This window comes from Chiloscyllium plagiosum, chromosome 2, assembly GCF_004010195.1.
Source record: "Chiloscyllium plagiosum isolate BGI_BamShark_2017 chromosome 2, ASM401019v2, whole genome shotgun sequence".
NCBI classification, from domain to species: domain Eukaryota; kingdom Metazoa; phylum Chordata; class Chondrichthyes; order Orectolobiformes; family Hemiscylliidae; genus Chiloscyllium; species Chiloscyllium plagiosum.
Window position 1 is genome coordinate 77,895,893 of NC_057711.1, and position 20,187 is coordinate 77,916,079.

Genomic DNA, 20,187 nt, shown 5'->3' on the forward strand with positions numbered 1-20,187 from the left:
GGGGGGTTGATATAGGACTGAAGTTAGGGGTAGGTTCTTCACTCAGCGAGTCGTAAGTTCATGGAATGCCCTGCCAGTAGCAGTGGTGGACTCTCCCTCTTTATGGGCATTTAAGCGGGCATTGGATAGGTATATGGAGGATAGTGGGTTAGTATAGGTTAGGTGGGCTTGGATCGGCGCAACATCGAGGGCCAAAAGGCCTGTACTGCGCTGTATTCTTCTATGTTCTATGTTCTATGAAACTGAAATTGGACAAGGTCTTTGAGGAATATAAAGGAACCAGAGAAGAATGTAAACAAGTAATTAAAAGGGCTAAAGGGGTCATGAAATATTATTCATTGTACTTACCAAGGAGAGTCCAAAGGCATTTTGAGCATATATTAGGAGCAAGAAAGTAGCTAGGGAAAGGGTAGGTCCACTTGAGGACAAAGAAGATAATTTGTGCATGATGTCAGGGGACGTGGGTGATGTCCTTAATCAGTACTTGGCATTGGTATTCACCAAGGAGAAGAATATGGATGATGGTAAGATTGTGGATGGGTATATTGATATTCTAGGGCATGTTGATATTAAAAAGGTTAGGGTGTTAGGTGTCTTGAAAAACATTAAGGCGGATAAGTCCCCAGGGCCTGATGGGATTTATTGCAGTATATGGAAAGGGACAAGGGAGAAGATTGCTAGGGCCTTGGCAAGATCTTGTAGCCTTTTTAACTATGGGTGAGATCCCAGAAGACTGGAGAATAGCCAGTGTTGTTCCTTTATTTAAGAATGACAACTGGGATAATCCAGGAAATTATAACAGTGGTAGGGAAATTATTGGAGAAGATTTTTAGGGACAGGATTGGCTCACATTTGGAAAATAACAGACTTATTAGGTACAGTGAGCATGGCTTTTTGTGGAGAGGTCTTGTCTCACAAATTTGATTGAGTACTTTGAAGGACAATATAGATTTTACTAAAGTATTTGATAAAGTCCCTCATGGTAGGCTGGTCCTGAAGATTAAGTCATTTGGGAGCCGTGGTGAGTTGGTAAATTGGATAGAAAATTGGCTGGGTCATAAAAGCCAAAAGGTAGTTGCAGAGGAGTCTTTTTCTGACCAGAGGTCTGAACCAGTGGTGTTTTCCCGAGGATTGGTGCTGGGATCTCTGTTTGTAATATATTTATAAATGATTTGGGTGAAAATGCAGGTAGTCTGATTAGTAAGTTTACAGATAATGTAGAAATTGGAGGAGTTGTGGGTAGTGAGGAAGTCGTCAAAGAATCCAATAAGATATAGATCAGTTGGATGGAGAAATGGCAGATGGAGTTTAATCTGGCCAAGTGAGGTAATGCATTTTGGGAGATCAAATGCAAGAGGAAAATACACAGTAAGTAACAGGACCCTTAGGAATGTTAATATGCAGCAAGATCTTAGGGTGTAAGCTGGAATCAATGTTGATCTGTTTTCTTCTCACAGATGCTGCCAAATCTATTGTGTTGTACCAACAATTTGTTGTTTCAGATCTCCAGCATTCACCTTCTCTTTCCTTTACCCCAGGAAGTAACTTGGAGTTGAGTATATTAGCTATAAGGAACGGTTGGACAAACTAGGATTGTTTTCAGTAGAGTGACCTGATAGAGATATATAAAATTTAGAGGCGGGGATAGGATGGATAGTCAGTCTTTTTTCAAGGGTAGAAATGTCACATACTAGGGGGCATAGGTTTAAGGTGAGAGGGGGAATGTTTAAAGGAGATGTGCAAGGCATTTTTTTTTTAAACAGAGGATGCTAGGTTCCTAGAATGTGCTGCCAGTGGAGGTGGTAGAAGCAGATATAAAAGCAATGTTTAAGAGGCATTTGGGCAAATACATGAACATACAGATAATGAAGGGAATACAGACCATGAAAAGGCAGATGGGATTAGTTTAGCACAGCATTGTAATTGGCACAGACATGGTAGTTGAAGGCCCTTTTCTTTTGCTGTATTGTTCTATATACTATGTTATACCACTACATTACTACTAATCCCCATGCTTGAAGGCTTTCAGTTCCTCAGTACCAAACTCAGTTTGCTTATCCACCCTGCAAATCCACTTATGTTCATACAGACCACAAAATCTCAAAGTTGTTGGAAATTACAATAGTTAGCTGCTTTATCTTTTACCTTTTCATTCCCTTATTTGCCATGGATACTGTCACACGCTTCTGTCACTGGCTGTTGACAGAAATGGAAGACTCTATCTTAAGAAGTATGATTGCCTCCAAGTGTCCAGGTAACTATTAGTGATCTGATGCAGTGTGTGAACTCAGTTAGCAGCTCAATGACCTGAAGCTGTTGTATTAGATTGGCATTCTCATGCTGCTTTATTCTATAATCATAATGCATTACCTGCAGTGCCATTATGTTAATTTACTTATTTTTCTAAAATATTTTATGATTAATAAATCCTACAACTTTGAAGAAGTTTTACTCCTGTTTGTAAAAACTTACTGACACTCTTGAGATCAACACCATCCAGGAGAAAGCAGGCACTTAATTGGCCTTAACTATTCAGCCCCTCCGTAATTAGTACATCAAGTGAACAGTATATACCATTCACAAGATGTACTGGCAACGTGCCTTCTAGGCAGCTTCAGTAGTGCATTCCAAATCGGTGACATCTGAGCCACAAGACAAAGGCTGGAGATGCATGGTAACATCACTGCCTGCAATTCCTATATCTTGTCTTGGAAGTATGTTCACTATATTCTGTGTCAGTGGTTCAAACATTGCTGGAACTCCCATTCTCAAAGCACACTGGGTGTACTTGCCCCAAATGGACCACAGTGGTTCAAGAAGGGGCTTGCTGCAATATTCTAAAGAGCAATTAAGGATAGAGAATAAATTCTGACCTCATTAGTAATGCCTACATCCTTTGAAAAGAACAATTCAAAAACGTTTGAGGAATCTGGAAGAGAAGAAAGAGTCAAAATATTAACTGCTCACCATTTTCTTTTTCCATTAGGTGCATTACTATAATGAAATGCTTGCTGTGTGGGAACCGCTACTAGAACCATTAGAAATTGAAAACAGTGATGAATTTAGACCTTGGGAACTTGGGATTAAGGTTTGTGCATTGACCATCTTTTTAAATAAATGCTTTGATCTAGATATTAGAATTATAACTCAAAAATGCTACCATATAGTATACTACGAATAGAAGCTTCTTCCAGCTGCTTCGAGGTTCACTTTGATGAGATTTGCTAATGATGTGATGTTTTGTGTATTGCTTTGCACTGAAAATGTTGATAATTTATGCTCAAAATTATATCAAGGTTCATGGCAAGACGCAATGTTGATCAGTTTTCATACTTTGGCAGCCTTCTCTCAATGAAGACAGATATCAGTGATAAAATGCATCATCTCCAGTGTCATTGCAGTCAATGGAAATAGACTGATGACAAAGACCTCATTTCCATTATTAAGCACATGGTCTACTGGACAACAGTTGTTATCTGCCTTCCTGTATGCATCGGAGATATGGACAGTGTACAGCAGCTGTTCTGGATCATTATATGATCAGAGTTGCCTCAGCAAAATCCTGAAAATCCAGTGGATGCTTTGATATCAATGACCTCCTTCAGGACAACATCCTGAGCATTGAGGCACTGGTTACAACCAATTGCATTGGGCAGACCACATCATCTGCATATTTGATGCAAGTCTTTTAAACAAGCTGTCTATTTTGAGCTTTGTTGTATGGATTTGTGCAAAATGGGAACATAAGCAGATCTGATGACCAGTTCTGAGGAAGAGTCAGTGGACTCAGAACATTAAATGTCTTTCCTTTCCACAGATGCTACCAGACCTGCTGAGCTTCTCCAGCAATTTCAGTTTTTGTTTCAGACCTCCAGCGTCCACAGATCTTTGTTTTATTACAGTGGACGTAAATAATTTGGAACCTTGAGCTTGCTCTGATATCCAGTAAAATTATGGTTGATCGGTTTGTTTTACATTCTATTTTCCCATCTACACCTGATAACTTTTGATTATCTTGCCTTCCCTTAAAGTAGGCTAATCTATCTTTGCTTTTAAAACAAAAATAAATCAATGACCCCACATTCCCTAGCTTTAGAGACAGACAGTTCTGAAGTCACAGATACCTCTGGGGGAAAAGAAAAATTATCTTCATCTGGAAAGGATAGCATCTAAGTTTTAAACTGTGCTCTAGTTCTGAACATCACCACACGAGGAAACATCCTTTCCATCTTAAAACCATACTTCAATCAAGTCACCCCTCATTCTTAACTTCAATAACTAAACTACAATGAAAATGAGCCAAATCTGTGCAACCTTGTAAGTCAATCTATTGATTCCATCTGGAAATCCATGTCTGAACCTCCTCTGACACATTTACATTATGACCAAAACTACACGCAGTATCTGCGATGTGGTTTCACCAATGCCTCATATAACTGAAGTATAACTCCTTATCTCCTCTTTACAACATACTTTCCAACTCACCCTTGTATCATCTGTGAATTTAACCATTGTGTGTTTGCTCTCCTCATCCATTGTCATTGATGTAAATTGTAAAATGTTTGTGCTGTAGCACAGACACTGTGAAACTCTACTTGCCATATCCTGCCAATTAAACAAAGGCCCATACTGTTTTCTGTTAACCAGTCAATCCCTACCAGTCAATCCCTGCTGGTGTATTATTGCCTGCATCATCAGCTTTTATTTCCACAACAAATTCTGATGTGGCACCTTGTCAAATGACTAAGAAATCCAAGTATAATATGTCCATAGGCTCTCCTTTGTCCACAGTCCTTGGTTAAATGTGATTTTCCTTTTACCAAACAATTCTGACTCTTCCCTGACATCAAGCTAACTGGTCCACAAGTTCTTGCTTTCTGCCTCCCTCCCTCCTTGAGTGAAGAAGTTATATTTGCTGCTTTTTGGTCTGACGGAATCGTTCCTAAATTTAGGGAATTTTGGAAACTAATACCAATGCATGTACTACCTCTTAAGCAACATTAGAATAAACTCCACCTGGAACTGAAGAGTTGTCAATTCATATCTCCATAAGTTTGCTTTATGCTACTTCTCTATTAAGTGTAATCTCAAGTTTCTGTCTCTTTTCTACCTTCTGATTTACAGCTATTATTAGACTTTTTTTGTATCCTCACTAATAAGGACTTATCAAAATATTTGTTAATTTCATCAATCATTTCCTTTATTGTTTAATATTGACTCCTTATTCTGACTCATTGGAGATCCAACACTACGTTTTGGTTTCTTCCTTAAGTACCAATAGGAACTCTTGCTATCTATATTTACATTTCTAGCTAGCTTCCTGCTATACTCTAATTTCTTTCTCCAAAGAAACCTTTAGTCATTCTCTGCAATTGTTTATATTCTGACCAATCATTTGACCTGCCATTCATGTTTATTTAGTTATATTTGTTAATTAACTACAGATGGCAGGTCCTCCCTTTGAGAATTTTTCTTTTATGTTTTGAAAATGCTTATTGGCAGACATTGGGAATGTTTCAGAATATTCACCGAATCTCTCTCAATCTGTCCCTTATCCAGTATGCCAGTTCACTTCACTAACTCAGCTTTATATACCCATATAGTTGTCTTAATTAAGTTGAAAATACTACTCTTTGCCAAGTCTTCACACTTTGAAGCTGCATGTAAAAATGCACTATATTGTGGTAGCTACTACCTCAAGGTACCTTTACTCTGAGCTAATTAATTAAGTCTGTCACTTTACGCAATACCAAGGCCTATAACCCGTTCTCCAGTTGGTCCAAGCATTCTACTTCCAAAAGTATTTTTTTGGTCTCTTCATCCAGCTATAACTGTCAATCTGATTTTTCTAAATTATGTAGATTAGGCTGGGAGCAGTGTACAAGTCAGCAGCACTGTTAAGCAGATTGGGAGGACTATGCAGTGAGTCAGCAACACTGTGAAGCATGGAGACAGTGAGGTATGCAGATGCTGGAGATCAGAGTTGAGTGTATGTTGCTAGAAAAGACCCGAAACGTCAATTTTCCCTCTCCTCGGATGCTACCCTGACCTGCTGTGCTTTTCCAACAACACACACTCAACACTGTGAAGCATACTGAGCCAAATGAGGAGGAGCCTGTGCTTCCAAAACAGCAAGAGGAAGAGTAGGACAGTAGCTTCAAGAGCAGCAGAAAGAAGAACCAATCTATGTGAGAAGGAAGTAACTGTAGGAAAGAAAAACTGGCAGCAGACTCCCTTCAACTTGTTACTTTCTGTAAGACCCAATGTGTGACATCACAGGAAACCAGGTTGGAGATTGGTGGGAATTTTTTCAGTCTTTTAATTACCCAATTGGTTTAAATCAGGAGACTTAGGACAGCTGATGAGTACAGATAAGAAATTATTTAACATCTAAATTAATTAATTGAATGGAATACAGTTAGCTGGGCAGGCAAAGTGCTGTAGCTATAGTATGTGCATGTTGTTGTGCATGAGTACAATCCATCATGACCACATCCAGCTGCTCAAGACATTTTGGCTGGAGTAAGCTGGAGTTTGAGCTGTAGATGGTGTAAAACATCAAGGGGCGGAGGAGGACAGGTACCTGAACAATGACTCTCTCCTGAAACACGCACTTAGAAATTATTATATCAAATTTAGTTTGTGGTTCAGTTTGTGTGCAAATAAAGCAGATCCAGAATTTAGTTCTAGAGGAGACTCTGCCCTTTTCCAAAAGGTATGAGTTTCTTGTTCCCAGTGTGGATGCGAACTGTCGTCCAAAGTGCAATTTAATTGGAGTGAGAAAAGAGAAATGTAGGAGGAAATGGATAGCATGGATAGGGAAATAGATATTGTTCTCTGCAGAAAAGACAGAGTCCAGAAGGATGTGTTGCCTACCTGGTGCCATGATTTAGCACATCTCTTTTGGGCTGGAGAAGAACCTAGAGTGGGAGGGGAAAGATCCAGTTGAAGTGATCCACACATGATGTAGGTAGGATTCTGCTGAGGGATTAGAAGCAACTTGGGGATAAACTGCAAAGCAGAACAATAAGGGTGGTAATCTCCAGATTTCTATCTGAGCCATGTGTAAATTGGTGTAGCATAAATAAAGTTAGAAAGGTAAGTGCTTGGCTGAAATGTTAGTGTGAGAGAAATGGCTTCCAATTCTTGGAGGACCAGTACTGGAGAAAGGGAGCAATTTGATTGGGATGGACTTCATCTGAGCCATGCTGGGATGAGTGTGCTGGTGAATTACATAGTGAGGGTTGTAGATTTAAACAAATTATTGGTTCAATTAAAGGGAAGCTTTTAAAAAAAAACAAAAAGAAACAGGTGTGGCATTACCATGTAGTGAAGAGGCAAATGATGATCAAATTGGAACAAAAAGGGGTAGAAAATGTGTGCACAATTGCAGCAGAAATAAGACCCAGAGAGAGAGAGAGCAGCAATATCAAAGCTGAATGTTTGTTATCTGAATTCACATCATGTTAGTTGAGTTGGCAGCACAAGTAGAATTTATGGAAGTTGATTTGATATTTTCTTATAAGGACATGCCTACAGTCTGACCTAAACTTGCAACTCTATTCAAGTGTACTCCGTGTTCCAGAAGAATAGGCAAAAAGACAAGGAGATGGAGTAGCCTTGTTAATGAAGAAGGGTATCAGCAGTGATATAAGTGCAATAGGAAAGGCAATGGCCTAGTGGTATTATCATTGGACTGTTAATCCAGAGACCCAGATAGTGTTTTAGGGAACCAGGTTTGAATCCCACCAAAGCAGATAGTGGAATTTGAATTCAGTAAAAATTTGAAATTGAGAGTCTAATGGTAACCATGAATCCATTATTGATTGTCAGAAAAATCCATCTGCTTAACTAATACCCTTTTAAGGAAGGAAACCGCCATCCTTACCTGGTCTAGCCTATATGTGCCTCCAGATCCACAGCAATGTAGTTGACTCTTAAATGCTCTCTGGATAATTAGGGATGGGCAATAAATGCTGGCCTAGTCAACAACGCCCACATCCCGTGAATGAATTAAAAAAAAACATTATGATGTGGAATCCATTTGGGTTGAAATAAGAAATAGCAAGGGAAATAAGTCATGGAAGGGACTCCTAGATGTTACTGAAGAGTTGCCTCACTGTTGAGCAAAGTATATATTGGCTGATAATAGAGATATGTAAGAAGGGCTTTACAATTATCATCGATGATTTTAAGCTGCACATTGACTTGATAAGAGTGACATGGAAGGTGAATTTCTAATGTATGTCAGGGATTGTAACTTCGAGTAATTTCATAATGCTCAGCGTTGACAATACCAGCCAAGAGTCACTCTGTGAGAAGGATGAAGCATCTGTGATTAACAGACGCAGTCAAGTATCCAATCAAAAACTGTGGCATATAAGGTGGCAAAAAGTGCTACACCACAGGGTTTTTTTAAGGAATGACTGAAAAGCTAATAAAAAGGAAGAAAATGGATTATAAAACTAAATTGGCAAGAAATATAAAAATAAACAACAACAGCTTCTATAAATATGTAACAGTAGAGTAACTAAAGTAGATGCCCGAGCCCTTCATCAGGAATGCTCCTCGGATGCAGCCTGACCTGCTGTGTGTTTGCCAGCAACACACACTCAATTCAGATCTTCAGCATCTGCAGACCTCAGTGTCTCCTAGCTAAAGTAGATGTTGAAACCCTTAGAGGTACAACTGAGGAGTTACAAATGGGGAACAGGGAAATGACAGATAATTTAACCCAATGTTTTGCTTTGACCTTCACAGTGGACGATTCTACAACATCCAAAAGACAGTAGATAAGCAAGGTGCTAATGGAATAAAGGATCTTAAATGTGAAATGACACTCTTTAGAAGGAAAAACAAAACGATTGTAATCTGAATGACAGGACACTAGAAAGCTCAGAAAAACACAGGGATCTTTAGGTGCTTGTCCCTCGATCCCTGAAGGTGACAGGAGAGTTTTATAGAACACTTGAGAAGAAGAAGGGATGCTTTCCTTTATCAGAGTCAAAAAGTGTTGTGCTGGAAAAGCACAGCCAGTCAGGCAGCATCTGAGGAGCAGGCGAGTCAATGTTTCGAGCATAAGCTGTTCCAGCACCACAGTTTTCAATTCTAATCTCCAGCATCTGTAGTCCTCACTTTCTCCTAGCTTCACTTTATCAGTCAAGACATAGATTATAAGAGCATGCAAGTTATATTAAGGCCTGTAATGTCATAGCCTGTAAAAAGTACTTGGATGAACACTTGAAATGTCATTAGCATTCAAGGCTATGGGCTAGTGCCGAAGTGAGACTAGTGTAGGCTTTGAAGTAGATTCTGAATCACAATCATGAGGGACAAAGTATTTGACAAATCAGCATGACTGAAGGCAATCATCAGGACCTGATGGCCTGCATCAAAGTGTTTTAAAGGAAGTGTCGATAGAGATAGTGGAGACATTGGTCATCATATTCCAGAATTCACTGGATTCTGAGAGGTTTCCCTCAGATTGGAAAACTGCTAATATGATGTCGTTTTTCAAGAAGGGGGAGACAGAAAGAAGGAAACCATAGGCCAGTTAGCCTCACATCTGTCATTGGAAAAATGTTAGAGCAAATTTTTAAAGGTAGAACATTTGTATATTTGAATTTTCAGAAGGCGTATATGAAGTTGCCACACAATTGCACAAGATAGTAAATCACAATTAGCGGGTTTTGAGAAGATTTGTAGCTCAGGTTGAGGTTGTGAATGCAGATTTGCTCGCTGAGCTGGAAGGTTCATTTCCACATGTTTCGTCACCATACTAGGTAACATCTTCAGTGGGCGTCCAGGCGAAGCACTGCTGATAATTCCTGCTTTCTATTTATATGTTTTGGTTTTTTTGGGTTGATGATATCATTTCCTGTGGTGATATCATTTCCTGTTCTTTTTCTCAGGGGTGGTAGATGGGGTCTAACTCGATGTGTTTGTTGATAGAGTTCCAGTTGGAATGCCATGCTTCGAGGAATTCTCCCAAACATATAAATAGAAAGCAGGAATGATCAGCAGTGCTTCACCCAGAGGCCCGCTGAAGATGTTACCTAGTAAATCACAGTATTATGAGTAATGTATTAGCATGGATTGAAGATTGATTAACATAAGTGACAGAGTCAAGATTAATGGATCCTTTTTCAGATTGGAAAGATGTAATCTGTGGAGTTCCACAAGGATTAGTCATGGGTCCTCAATCATTTGGTATCAATATTAATGATTTAGAAGAGGGAGCAGAGTATACTATATTTAAATTTGCTGACTATCCAGAAATAGATATGAGGTTTTGTGATGAGGATATAGGAATCCGGATAGAATGAGTGGGTAAAAACCTGGCAAGTGGGAGTTTTATGTCTGAAAGTGTGAGGTCATGCACTTCTTGCTAGGAAGAATCAAAAGGCCGGCAATTATCAAAATGGCAAAAGACTCCAAAAAGGTGTAGCACAAAGGAGTATTGCAGTACATGGAACACAAACTTAGCATGAGGGTGCCTCAAATAAATAAGGCAGCAAATTAATTTTGACCTTTATTGTTAGGATGCTGGAGATTAAAAACAGGATGACTTGTTCCACTGTATAGGATGTTGGTGAGGCCACACCTGGAGTACTGGATTCAATTTTGTTTTCCATATATAAAAAGTGATGAAGTGGCATTGGAGATTTTTAAAAAGAGATATATTGATTAATTGTTAGGAGGAAGTGTTTGACTTATCAAGAATGGCTAAACAGGTTAGGCCTTTTTTTTGTTAGGCTTTTGTTTATTAGAGTTCAGAAGAATGAGAGGTGATCTTATTGAAATACAAGCAATTCTGAAGGGTTTGTCAGTGCAAATGTTGAGAAACTATTTCCACAAGTGGGGAAATCTCAAACTAAGAGGCATAGTTATTGAGTAAGGAAACACTCCTTTAAAACTGAGAAGTGATGGGTTTTTTTTGTCTCAGAGGGTAATGAATGTCTGAAAATCTCTACTCCATAATGTAGCAGAGGCTGAATTGCTGGAAGTATTTAAAGAGGAGGTAGATAGATAGATTTTTGGAACTTTAGAAATTTGAGGACTACACTGGCCAGACATGAAAGAGGAGGTGAAGCCTGGGATAGATCTGCTATGATGTTGAATATTGGGGGCAAGTTGAGGGGTCAATTTGCCTGATGCTACCTATTTCTTAAGTTCTTTTATTCTTAAAGTCAGTCATGATTACAACTGTCCCTTTCATCATCACCACTCAATAGTTCTTGTATTATTTGTCCTGCGTTATGGTTACTGTTAGTGGCCTGTAGATCATTCACAATTGTGACTTCTTTCCTGTATTATTCTTCTTCTCCACCCAAACTGACTCAATCATGGTTAAAGAGATCAGAATGTAATCTCTAACTATTGCAGAAATACTATCCTTAATTAATAACACTCCATCTTTACCCAGCTTTCTCGTCCTCTTCAGTATCATGTTCCCCTCAGTATTCATGACCCAATCCTTGTTATCCTGTAGTCATGTTTCTGAAATGGCTATCAGATCAGATTTATGTACTGTGTACTATCAATTCATTTACTTTGTTATGAACATATTGTGCATTCAGATGCAGAGCCTTTAGATTTGCCTTTATCCAGATTGTAACACCTAGTCTTGATTTTTGGTACAATCTTTTTTTAAAAAATCCTACTTACCTAATTATGCATTTCGTAAGAACATTGGTCCCACATGGCTTAGGCATATGTCGTCCCAATGGTATAGGCTCCAATTTCCCCAGGACTGATGCCAGTATCCCATGCAAAGGAAGCTACTTCTCCACACCAGTCTAAGAGACTGCATCATCTCAGTAATTTATTTACCCTGTGCCATATAGTGTAGGTAAGAATCCAGAGATTGTAACTCAGTGCTTCATACTCTATATGCTTTCCCAATTCCGCCTATATCATTGATGCCTATATAAACCGTGGCGTCTGTTTCCTCCCCATCCCTCTCAAGTTCCCCTCTAGCTCTCAGCAGATTTCCCGAACTCTGGCATGCAACACGACTGGCTAGGCTATTGCTCTTTCCTGCAGAGACCCATGCCAATCCCCCTCACTATACTACCCCTACTGTCACCATATTCCTTGTTGTTACTGTACTTGAATGGCTTCCTGTACCATGGTAAGTTTGCTAATCCACCCTGTGCTACTGCTGTGCCACTCAGTCAAGCTGAGGAAATATCAGACCTGTTGGAGTCAAAGCTCCTCAAGTTCTAAACACTTGCTGTACATGTGTTTGCCCTGGGTCATTATGCTATCCAGGAGCTTTCCATATGTTGTAACTTTGACATATTATCTGTCCTGCCATCATTTTTGAATTTTAATTAATTGCTTGATTATATTATTCACTTATGTATTGTCATCTATTATTAACTTCACCACCAATTTGTATGCTATTCTAAACATTTAGAATATAATAGATGTAAACTACTAAGAGAGTGACCAAAAACAACTATCCTTTTCCCCTGTTACAGAGTAAGAACCAATTCGCCTGGGGCGAGAAGGGTAGAAAAGCAAATCAGAACAAGTACCATCTTTCCATTAAACTCTCCCACTTGCCAGACTTGCACATTTGCACACAGTTTCCTGAGCAACAATCGTCATGGCAGGTGACTGCCAGGGTTGGAGGAGGCATGTCAAGGGCATCCTCAAAGCCTCCTTAAACAGTAATATTCCTATCAACTAGAAACTAAACTTTCATACAAAACTTGTTTGCATTTTAAGTACTTTTCTCTTCCAACTCTCTGCTCTATTCCTCTACTTATTTAACTTCTAAAGGGGAGTTGATGGTCTAGTGATATTATTACTGGACTGTTAATCCAGAGACCCAGTAATTTTTTGGGGATGTTGGTGCAAATCCTGCCATGACAGATGGTGGAATTTGAATTCAATAAAAATCTGGAATTAAGAGTCTAATGATGCCATGCAAACACTGTCACTAGTTGGAAAACTTATCTGGTTCACTTATGACCTTTAGGGAAGAAAACTGCCATCTTTATCTGTTCTGGCCTATATGTGACTCCAGACCCACAGCAATGTTGTTGGCACTTAACTGTGTAATTAGGGATGGACAGTAGATGCTGGCTGATTCAGTGATGCCCTCATCCTGTGAATGAATGCAACAAACTAGTCCATTTCTTTATAGTGAATTTATATTTTCCTGAATGTTTGCATTCCTTTCCAGCTTTAAATATTCAGAAGACATAGATACGTTAGTCTGTTTCTGTCTAAGTCATCAATATAGTTTATAAATTGCTGAGACCCCAGAAGATGATGTGCCACTCCGTCAGCAACAAACTGCCAACTTCAAAAAAAATTTCACTATTTAGTTTAAAGGTCTAGTTATATGGATTACCAAAGTCTTTTGCTGATGTGCTCGTCTTTAAACCTTGAAGCGGTCTGCGACTTGGTAGATATATTCTGGTCAAGAGTTCTCTCCTCGCTTTCGCTCTGTCACTCACCTGCCCCTGCGCTCGCCCTCACCTCACCCCTCCCCCGCCTACCTTCTGTCATTATGCCATGTACTGCAGTAGTCCATTAATGGTGTTATCATAGCTATATCTAATGGTTGTCGGCAGCTTGTTTGTTCAAACATTGCATGGAGTTCAGACTAGGACTCAACATTGTGGTAGTTCAGTGGCAAGTCTTTTCCTTCCATTTGATCTCCTTTTCTTGTGATGGACTGTAAATCATCTGGGAGTTGTAAAGGAGATTTTTGCCTTCATTCATGGATTGTGGCCATTACTGGCTGGGCCAACATTTTATTGCCCATTACTGGTTTTCCTTGTGAAGGTGGTGTTGAGCTGCTGCAATCCATTTTCAGTAGGTAGACCCACAATGTAGTGAGGTAGGAACTTCCAGTAATTTGAGCCAGTGACTCCCACTCAGAAGATGGTGATAAATTTCCAACTCTGGACAGTGAGGAGTTTGGAAGGGAATTTCTAAGTGGTTCCCATGTATCTGTTGCCCTTGTCCTTCTAGATGGAAGTGTTCATGGGTTTGGAAGGTGCTGTCTAAGTAGCCTTGGTGAATTTCTGAAATGCATCTTGTAGATAGTACAGACTGCTGCTGTTCAGCATCGGTGATGAAGGGAGTGGATGCTTATGGATGTGGCGCTAATCAAGTGGGCTGCCTTATTCTCAGTGATGTTGTTGGGGCCACATTCATTCAGGTAAGTGTGGAGTATTTCTTCACACTGCTGAGTTATGCCTTATAGATGGCACACAGGCATTGGGGAATGAGTTATTCTCTGCCTTATTTCAAACCTTTAACTTACTTTAGTAACAACAGAATTTCCATGATTAGTACCGATCAGTTTCTGGTCAATAGTTAACTACCAGGATTTCAAAGTTTGTGCGAAGATTTGTAGCTCGGGTGCTCATTGTTGTGGTTCTGTTTGCCGAGCTGGGAATTTGTGTTGCAGGCTTTTCGTCCCCTGTCTAGGTGACATCCTCAGTGCTTGGGAGCCTCCTGTGAAGCGCTTCTGTGATCTTTCCTCCAGCAAACCACTATAAATGCCGGAGGAAAGATCACAGAAGCACTTCACAGGAGGCTCCCAAGCACTGATAGACAGGGGACGAAATGTCTGCAACACAAATTCCCAGCTCGGCGAACAGAACCACAACAACTACCAGGATGTTGATTGAGGAGGATTCAATGGTGATGATGCCATTGAATGTCAAGGGACATGGTCATTGCCTAGCACTTGTGTGCTGCAGTTATTACATGCCATTTTTCAGCCTAAAACAGGATATTATCCATGCCTTGCTGAGTGTGGGTACAGACCGCCTCAGTAATTTGAGGAGTTGTGAATGGTGCAGTCATCTGCGAACGTCCTCATTTCTAACCTTACAATAGAGTGAGAGTCATTGAAGCAGCTGAAGATACTTGGATTACAAGCACTACTCTGAGGAACATCTGCAGAGCTTTCCCAAAGCTGGGATGACTAATGTTCTTTGGGGAAGGAAATTGTCATCCTCATCTGATCTGGCTTACATATGACTCCAGAGCCACAGCAATATGGGTGACTCAAAACTGTCCTCTGAAATGGCTGAGCAACCCATTCTGCTGTAGCAGTCATTAAAAGTCTCAACAAAGATTTTAAATCAGATGCACCAATTGGCATCGACCCAAGCACCTAAGATGACAATGGCAACAACAACCCTAGTGACCCTGCAAAATTTTCCTTACTAAAATTGGGAGAACTATTTCTCAGACTAATCAAGCAACAGGTGTACAGTCTGGAGGGAGTTGCCCTAGAGTCTTCAATATGGACTCCAGATCCCATGAAGTCTCAAGGCAAGAAGTTAAACATGAGCAAGGAAACCTTCTGCTGATTTATTGTGTACCGTCCTCCATTAGCTAATCAGTACTCCTCCATTTTGAGCAACACTTGGAGGAGGCACTAAGGATGGCAAAGGTGCAAAATTTACTCTGGATGGGAGATTTCACTACTGTTTGAGTTGCTCAAGTCCTAAAGAACATAGCTGCTAGACCGATTCTACGGCAGGTGGTAAGGGAACCGATAAGAAGATAAAACATACTTGAACTTATCCTCGTGAATCTGCTTGCTGCAAATGCATCTGTCCATGACTCTATTGGTCAGAGTAACCACTGCACATTGTCAATACCTTCCATTGTGTTGTATGGCACTATCACCGTGCTAAATGAACAGATGTTGAACAGATCTAACAGCGCAAGTCTGGGATTCCATGAGGTGCTGTTGACCATCAACAGCAGCAGAAATATACTCCAAAACAATCTGCAACTTTATGTCCCAGCCTATCCCCTTCATACTTATCTGGTGAAGCTATCGAAACAGTGCTATTTGCATGCCACGCAGCAGGTGATAGACTGAGTTAAGCAATCCCACAACCAATGGAAGAATCTAAGCTCTGTAGTCCTGCCTGATTCACTCATCAATGTAAGTAGGTAATCAAATAACTGACTGGAGGAGGTGGCTTCACAAATGTCTCCATTCTCAATGATGGAAGAGTACAAAAAAAAAGTGTCCAGTTACCATTCTCGACAACAGTTATTGACTTAGAACAAAGAGGACAAGAGTCAAGTCTGTACCAACTAACCACCAACTTTATTAGTTTAATTAAAACAGACATGCAATTTATTTTTTTTGGTGAAGAAAAGGTTAAGAACAGGCATGCAATTCATACAAGGCTATAAACTAAGTGCACGCCCATTGGTTTCCATGCCATTCCCTCCTGAATACTTAACAAAAATAAAGGCTAATACCCAAGAATAGAAGCTCATACTGGCCAGGAAATTTCTCCCAGGTCTCTGGGCTATTTCCATGCTCCCAGGCATGGGGTCCACAACTTAGCAAAGGTTGTTGTCCAGCGTTTTCGCTGCTGGCACATCAAAATCCTTAATTTTTTTATCTTTTTCCTAATCTTCCCAAACTGTGGTGTCTTGTTGTTGTTAGCGGGTGCCTTTCCAATATAGGCTCACTCCAAGGACACCGTTAGGATTAACTCATTACTCTTCCACCAAATAAGTATTTGCAACATATATCACCCCTCAAAGTTGATCTGGTTTGAGCCAGCCCAAGCCAGTGGCTGCGGCTCGGATAACTTCAGTTCACAAGCTTGTAGTTTTTAGATATGAGCAATCCCTGGCCAATGTAAGGTTGAAGCATTAGCAACAGTCTTGAGCCAGAACTACTGAATGGATGATCCATCTGAGTCTGCTGTGATGTCCCCAGCATCACAGATGCTAATCTCAGCAAATTCGATTCACTCCATGTTATATCAAGAAACAGTTGGAGGAACTGGATACAGCAGAGGCTACTGGCCCTGACAAAATTTTGGCGATATTCCTGAAGATTTGTGATCTTGATTTTGCCAAGTTGTTCCAGTATAGTAGCACATTGTCCAGGTATATCCTGTTCACAAAAAACAAGAGAAATCGAACACCGCCAATTACTATATATTCAGTCAACTCTCAATCATCAGTAAAATGATGGAAAGTATAATCAATAATACTATCAAGCAACACCTACTCAGCGATACCCAGTTTGGGTTCCACCAGGGCCACTCAGCTCCTGACCTCATTACAGCCTTGGTTCAAACATGGACAAAAAAGCTGCATTTCAGAGGTGAGGTAAGAGTGACAGCCTTGACATCAAGACAGCATTCAATCAAATGTGCCATTAAAAAGCTTTTGCAAAACTGGAATGAATAGGGAGGGGGGTTTGCAAGCTCTCTGCTGGTTGAATCATACGTGGCATGTAGGATGATGGTTATTTTCTAGTGCTTTGAAATTGAGATATTACCATGCTTTGGGAAGCTGAGTGGCATCTTCTGTTGTCTACAGGTAAATCTACCTGGTCCATGTCATATAGAATACTTAATGATCAATTAAACTGAGTCACTGGACTATATGTAGACTAACTCTCTCATCCATTCTGCTGTCAATGATGGCTGATCTGTATCTCGTAACTCCATTACATGCCTAGCAGCAATCTTTATCAGCCTTGCTGAAAGGTCAGTGTCGAGCTTTCGAATTTTAAATTGACTTGGTCACCACAACAATTAGAGGCTGCAATTTCTAGATTTCTTCTAACATGTGGAGATCATTTAGTTCAGCTGGCTAGACTACAGGATTGTAATGCAAAGTGATAGCTATAGTGCAGGTTCACTTCATGGACAGCTGAGGTTATCATGAAATCTGCCTCCTCAACATTGTCCCTCACTTGAGGCATAGTGACTCCGAGGTTAAATTTACTTCCAGTTGTGACTCTGTAGTGAGAGAACAGCATGTGGTCTGCTGGTCAATGGATATTGTGATGAAAAGTGTCTGCTTAATCAAAGAGTGCTGATATTTGAATGGGTTTATGAGTGGGAATGTAAACATTGAAAGCTGTTAGCTTGTTTTTGGTTTGCAATTGTCAAAAATTGATTTCCGTTTAGAAAACCCAAAGATTGGACGTTTCTGTGTAGCTTTCGAGAAAACCTGACTGGTCAGAAGTATGATTTTTTTTTCTCCTAGAAGGATGCATACAATCGTTCAAAGAATAAGTTAGCTTGGTAGAAAAGATTGTTTGTGGAGCCTCTTAACCAGTAGTATTTGGTTAGAAATTTGCAGAATATACTGCAAGTCTCTAAACTTTCAGTTTCGTGACTATTCATTTGTAAAAACTTTACAGTTTACAGCAAAAAATACTGGTACGACTCAGTGGAGTCAAAGTTCAATGTTTGAGACAGAAAGTTACTTTTCTCTGACTGTGAAACTGTAATGTGATGGTATCAGGTAACGGCTTGTTTTGCTGTGTTTTAATATTTTTAAAATTGCATTCTGTATTCAGTTTGGTTTTTTGTCCTTTTTGTGTAATAAACTTTTGTATGATGTTTAAAAGAATCTGTATACTGAGCATGGTGGTCAGTCACTGAAAATGGACGTTTAAAGACTATCTTCAAGTCAGATTTCATTCTGGGGTCTGTTTGTCCAGTAAAAACTTTAACTAGCACTGTAACAATATTTTATGAACTTACCTGAATACGTCTTTTTCAGATAAAGAAAAAAGCTGTCAAATCAATGACACAGAGTGAAAAAGAAGAGGAAAATTCTCCTGCTTACAAAACAGTTATTCAGATCTCTTCAAAAGACCAACTTAACATTACAATGTCAAAATGTGGTTTGACCATGCTTAACAATTTGGCAATGGTAAGAAATATGTTGTTTAAATAAAAATGATTACTCTATGCCAGATTAGGTGGACCATGGTTTGCTTTTTTAATGATAGGAGATTTATACATAAAACTTAGTGCTTTGTGGTTGAATTAGAGGCATACTCTAAGGTGGTTTATTTGTCTCCGAATATACTTGAAGCACTAAAGTGCAACAATAAGATTAATTTAATATTTACTTTTGGTTAAGTCCATCCCACTTGGACAAATTCTGTCAAAACCTGCATTACAGCACTTTGATGGTGGCACTCGTGGAATATCTGACTACTGGAATGCATCCAAGCGTCCTCTATAACTTTAATTGTACTTTCTAGTATTTTTCCCTATGACAGATATAAAGCTAACTGGCCTAATAGTTTCATTCTATCTGCTCTCATAGAGTCATAGAGATGTACAGCACGGAAACAGTTCCTTTGGTCCCACTTGTCCATGCTGACCAGTTATCCTAAATAAATCTAGTCCCATTTGCCAGCACTTACTCCATATCCCTTTAAACCCTTCCTAATCATATACCCATCCAGATACCTTTTAAATGCCGTAATTATACCAGTCTCCACCATGTCCTCTGGCAGCTCATTCCATACATGCACCACTCTCTGCATGAAAATGTTACCCCTTAGGTCCCTTTTAATTTTTAACCCCTCTCACCCGAAACTTATGACCTCTAATTCTGGACTCCCCCACCCCAGAGAAAAGACCTTGTCTATTTGCCCTATCCATGCTCCTCATGATTATAGCTGAAAATGTTTTGCTGGAAAAGCGCAACAGGTCAGGCAGCATCCAGGGAACAGGAGAATCGACGTTTTGGGCATAAGCCCTTCTTCAGCCCTTATACCAAACTCTGTAAGGTTACCCCTCAGCCTCCAATGCTCCAGGGAAAACAGCCCCAGTCTATTCAGCCTCTGCTTGTAGCTCAAAACCTCCAACCCTGGCAATATCCTTGTAAATCTTTTCTGAACCCTTTCAAGTTTCACAACATCCTTCCATAGGAAGGATTCCAGGATTGCACACAATATTCTAAAAGTGGCCTTACCAATGTCCTGTACAGCTGCAACATGACCTCTCAACTCCCATTCTCAATGTTCTGATCAATAAAGGAAAGTATACCAAATGCAGCCTTCACTATCCTATCTACCTGTGATTCCACTTTCAAGGAACTATGAACCTGCATTTCCAAGGTCTCCCCATGACCTTATCACTAAGTGTTTTAAGTCCTGCTCTGATTTGCCTTTCCAAAATGCAGCACCTGACATTTATCTAAATTAAACTCCACCTGCCACTCCTCAGCCCATTGACCCATCTAATCAAGATTCTGTTGTACTCTCAGGTGACCTTCTTTGCTGTCCACTATACCTCAAATTTTTGTCATCTGCAAACTTACTAACTATAGCTCCTTTGTTCACATCCAAATCATTTATGTAAATGACGAAAAGCAGTGAAGCCAGCACTGATCCTTGTGGCACTCCACTGTTCA

General features: G+C 39.9%; 1 protein-coding gene across 6 annotated transcripts in view; it reads left to right on the forward strand.

Moving 5' to 3' along the window:
- Positions 1 to 20,187, forward strand: part of vps13a (vacuolar protein sorting 13 homolog A) — a 421,720-nt gene that overhangs the window by 230,591 nt on the left and 170,942 nt on the right. For all 6 annotated transcript variants that reach the window (XM_043712521.1, XM_043712528.1, XM_043712537.1 and 3 more), the window contains 2 exons: positions 2,987 to 3,088; positions 18,538 to 18,690. In XM_043712521.1, coding sequence (XP_043568456.1) covers positions 2,987 to 3,088; positions 18,538 to 18,690 — 255 coding nt within the window. The remainder of the gene's footprint in view (positions 1 to 2,986; positions 3,089 to 18,537; positions 18,691 to 20,187) is intronic.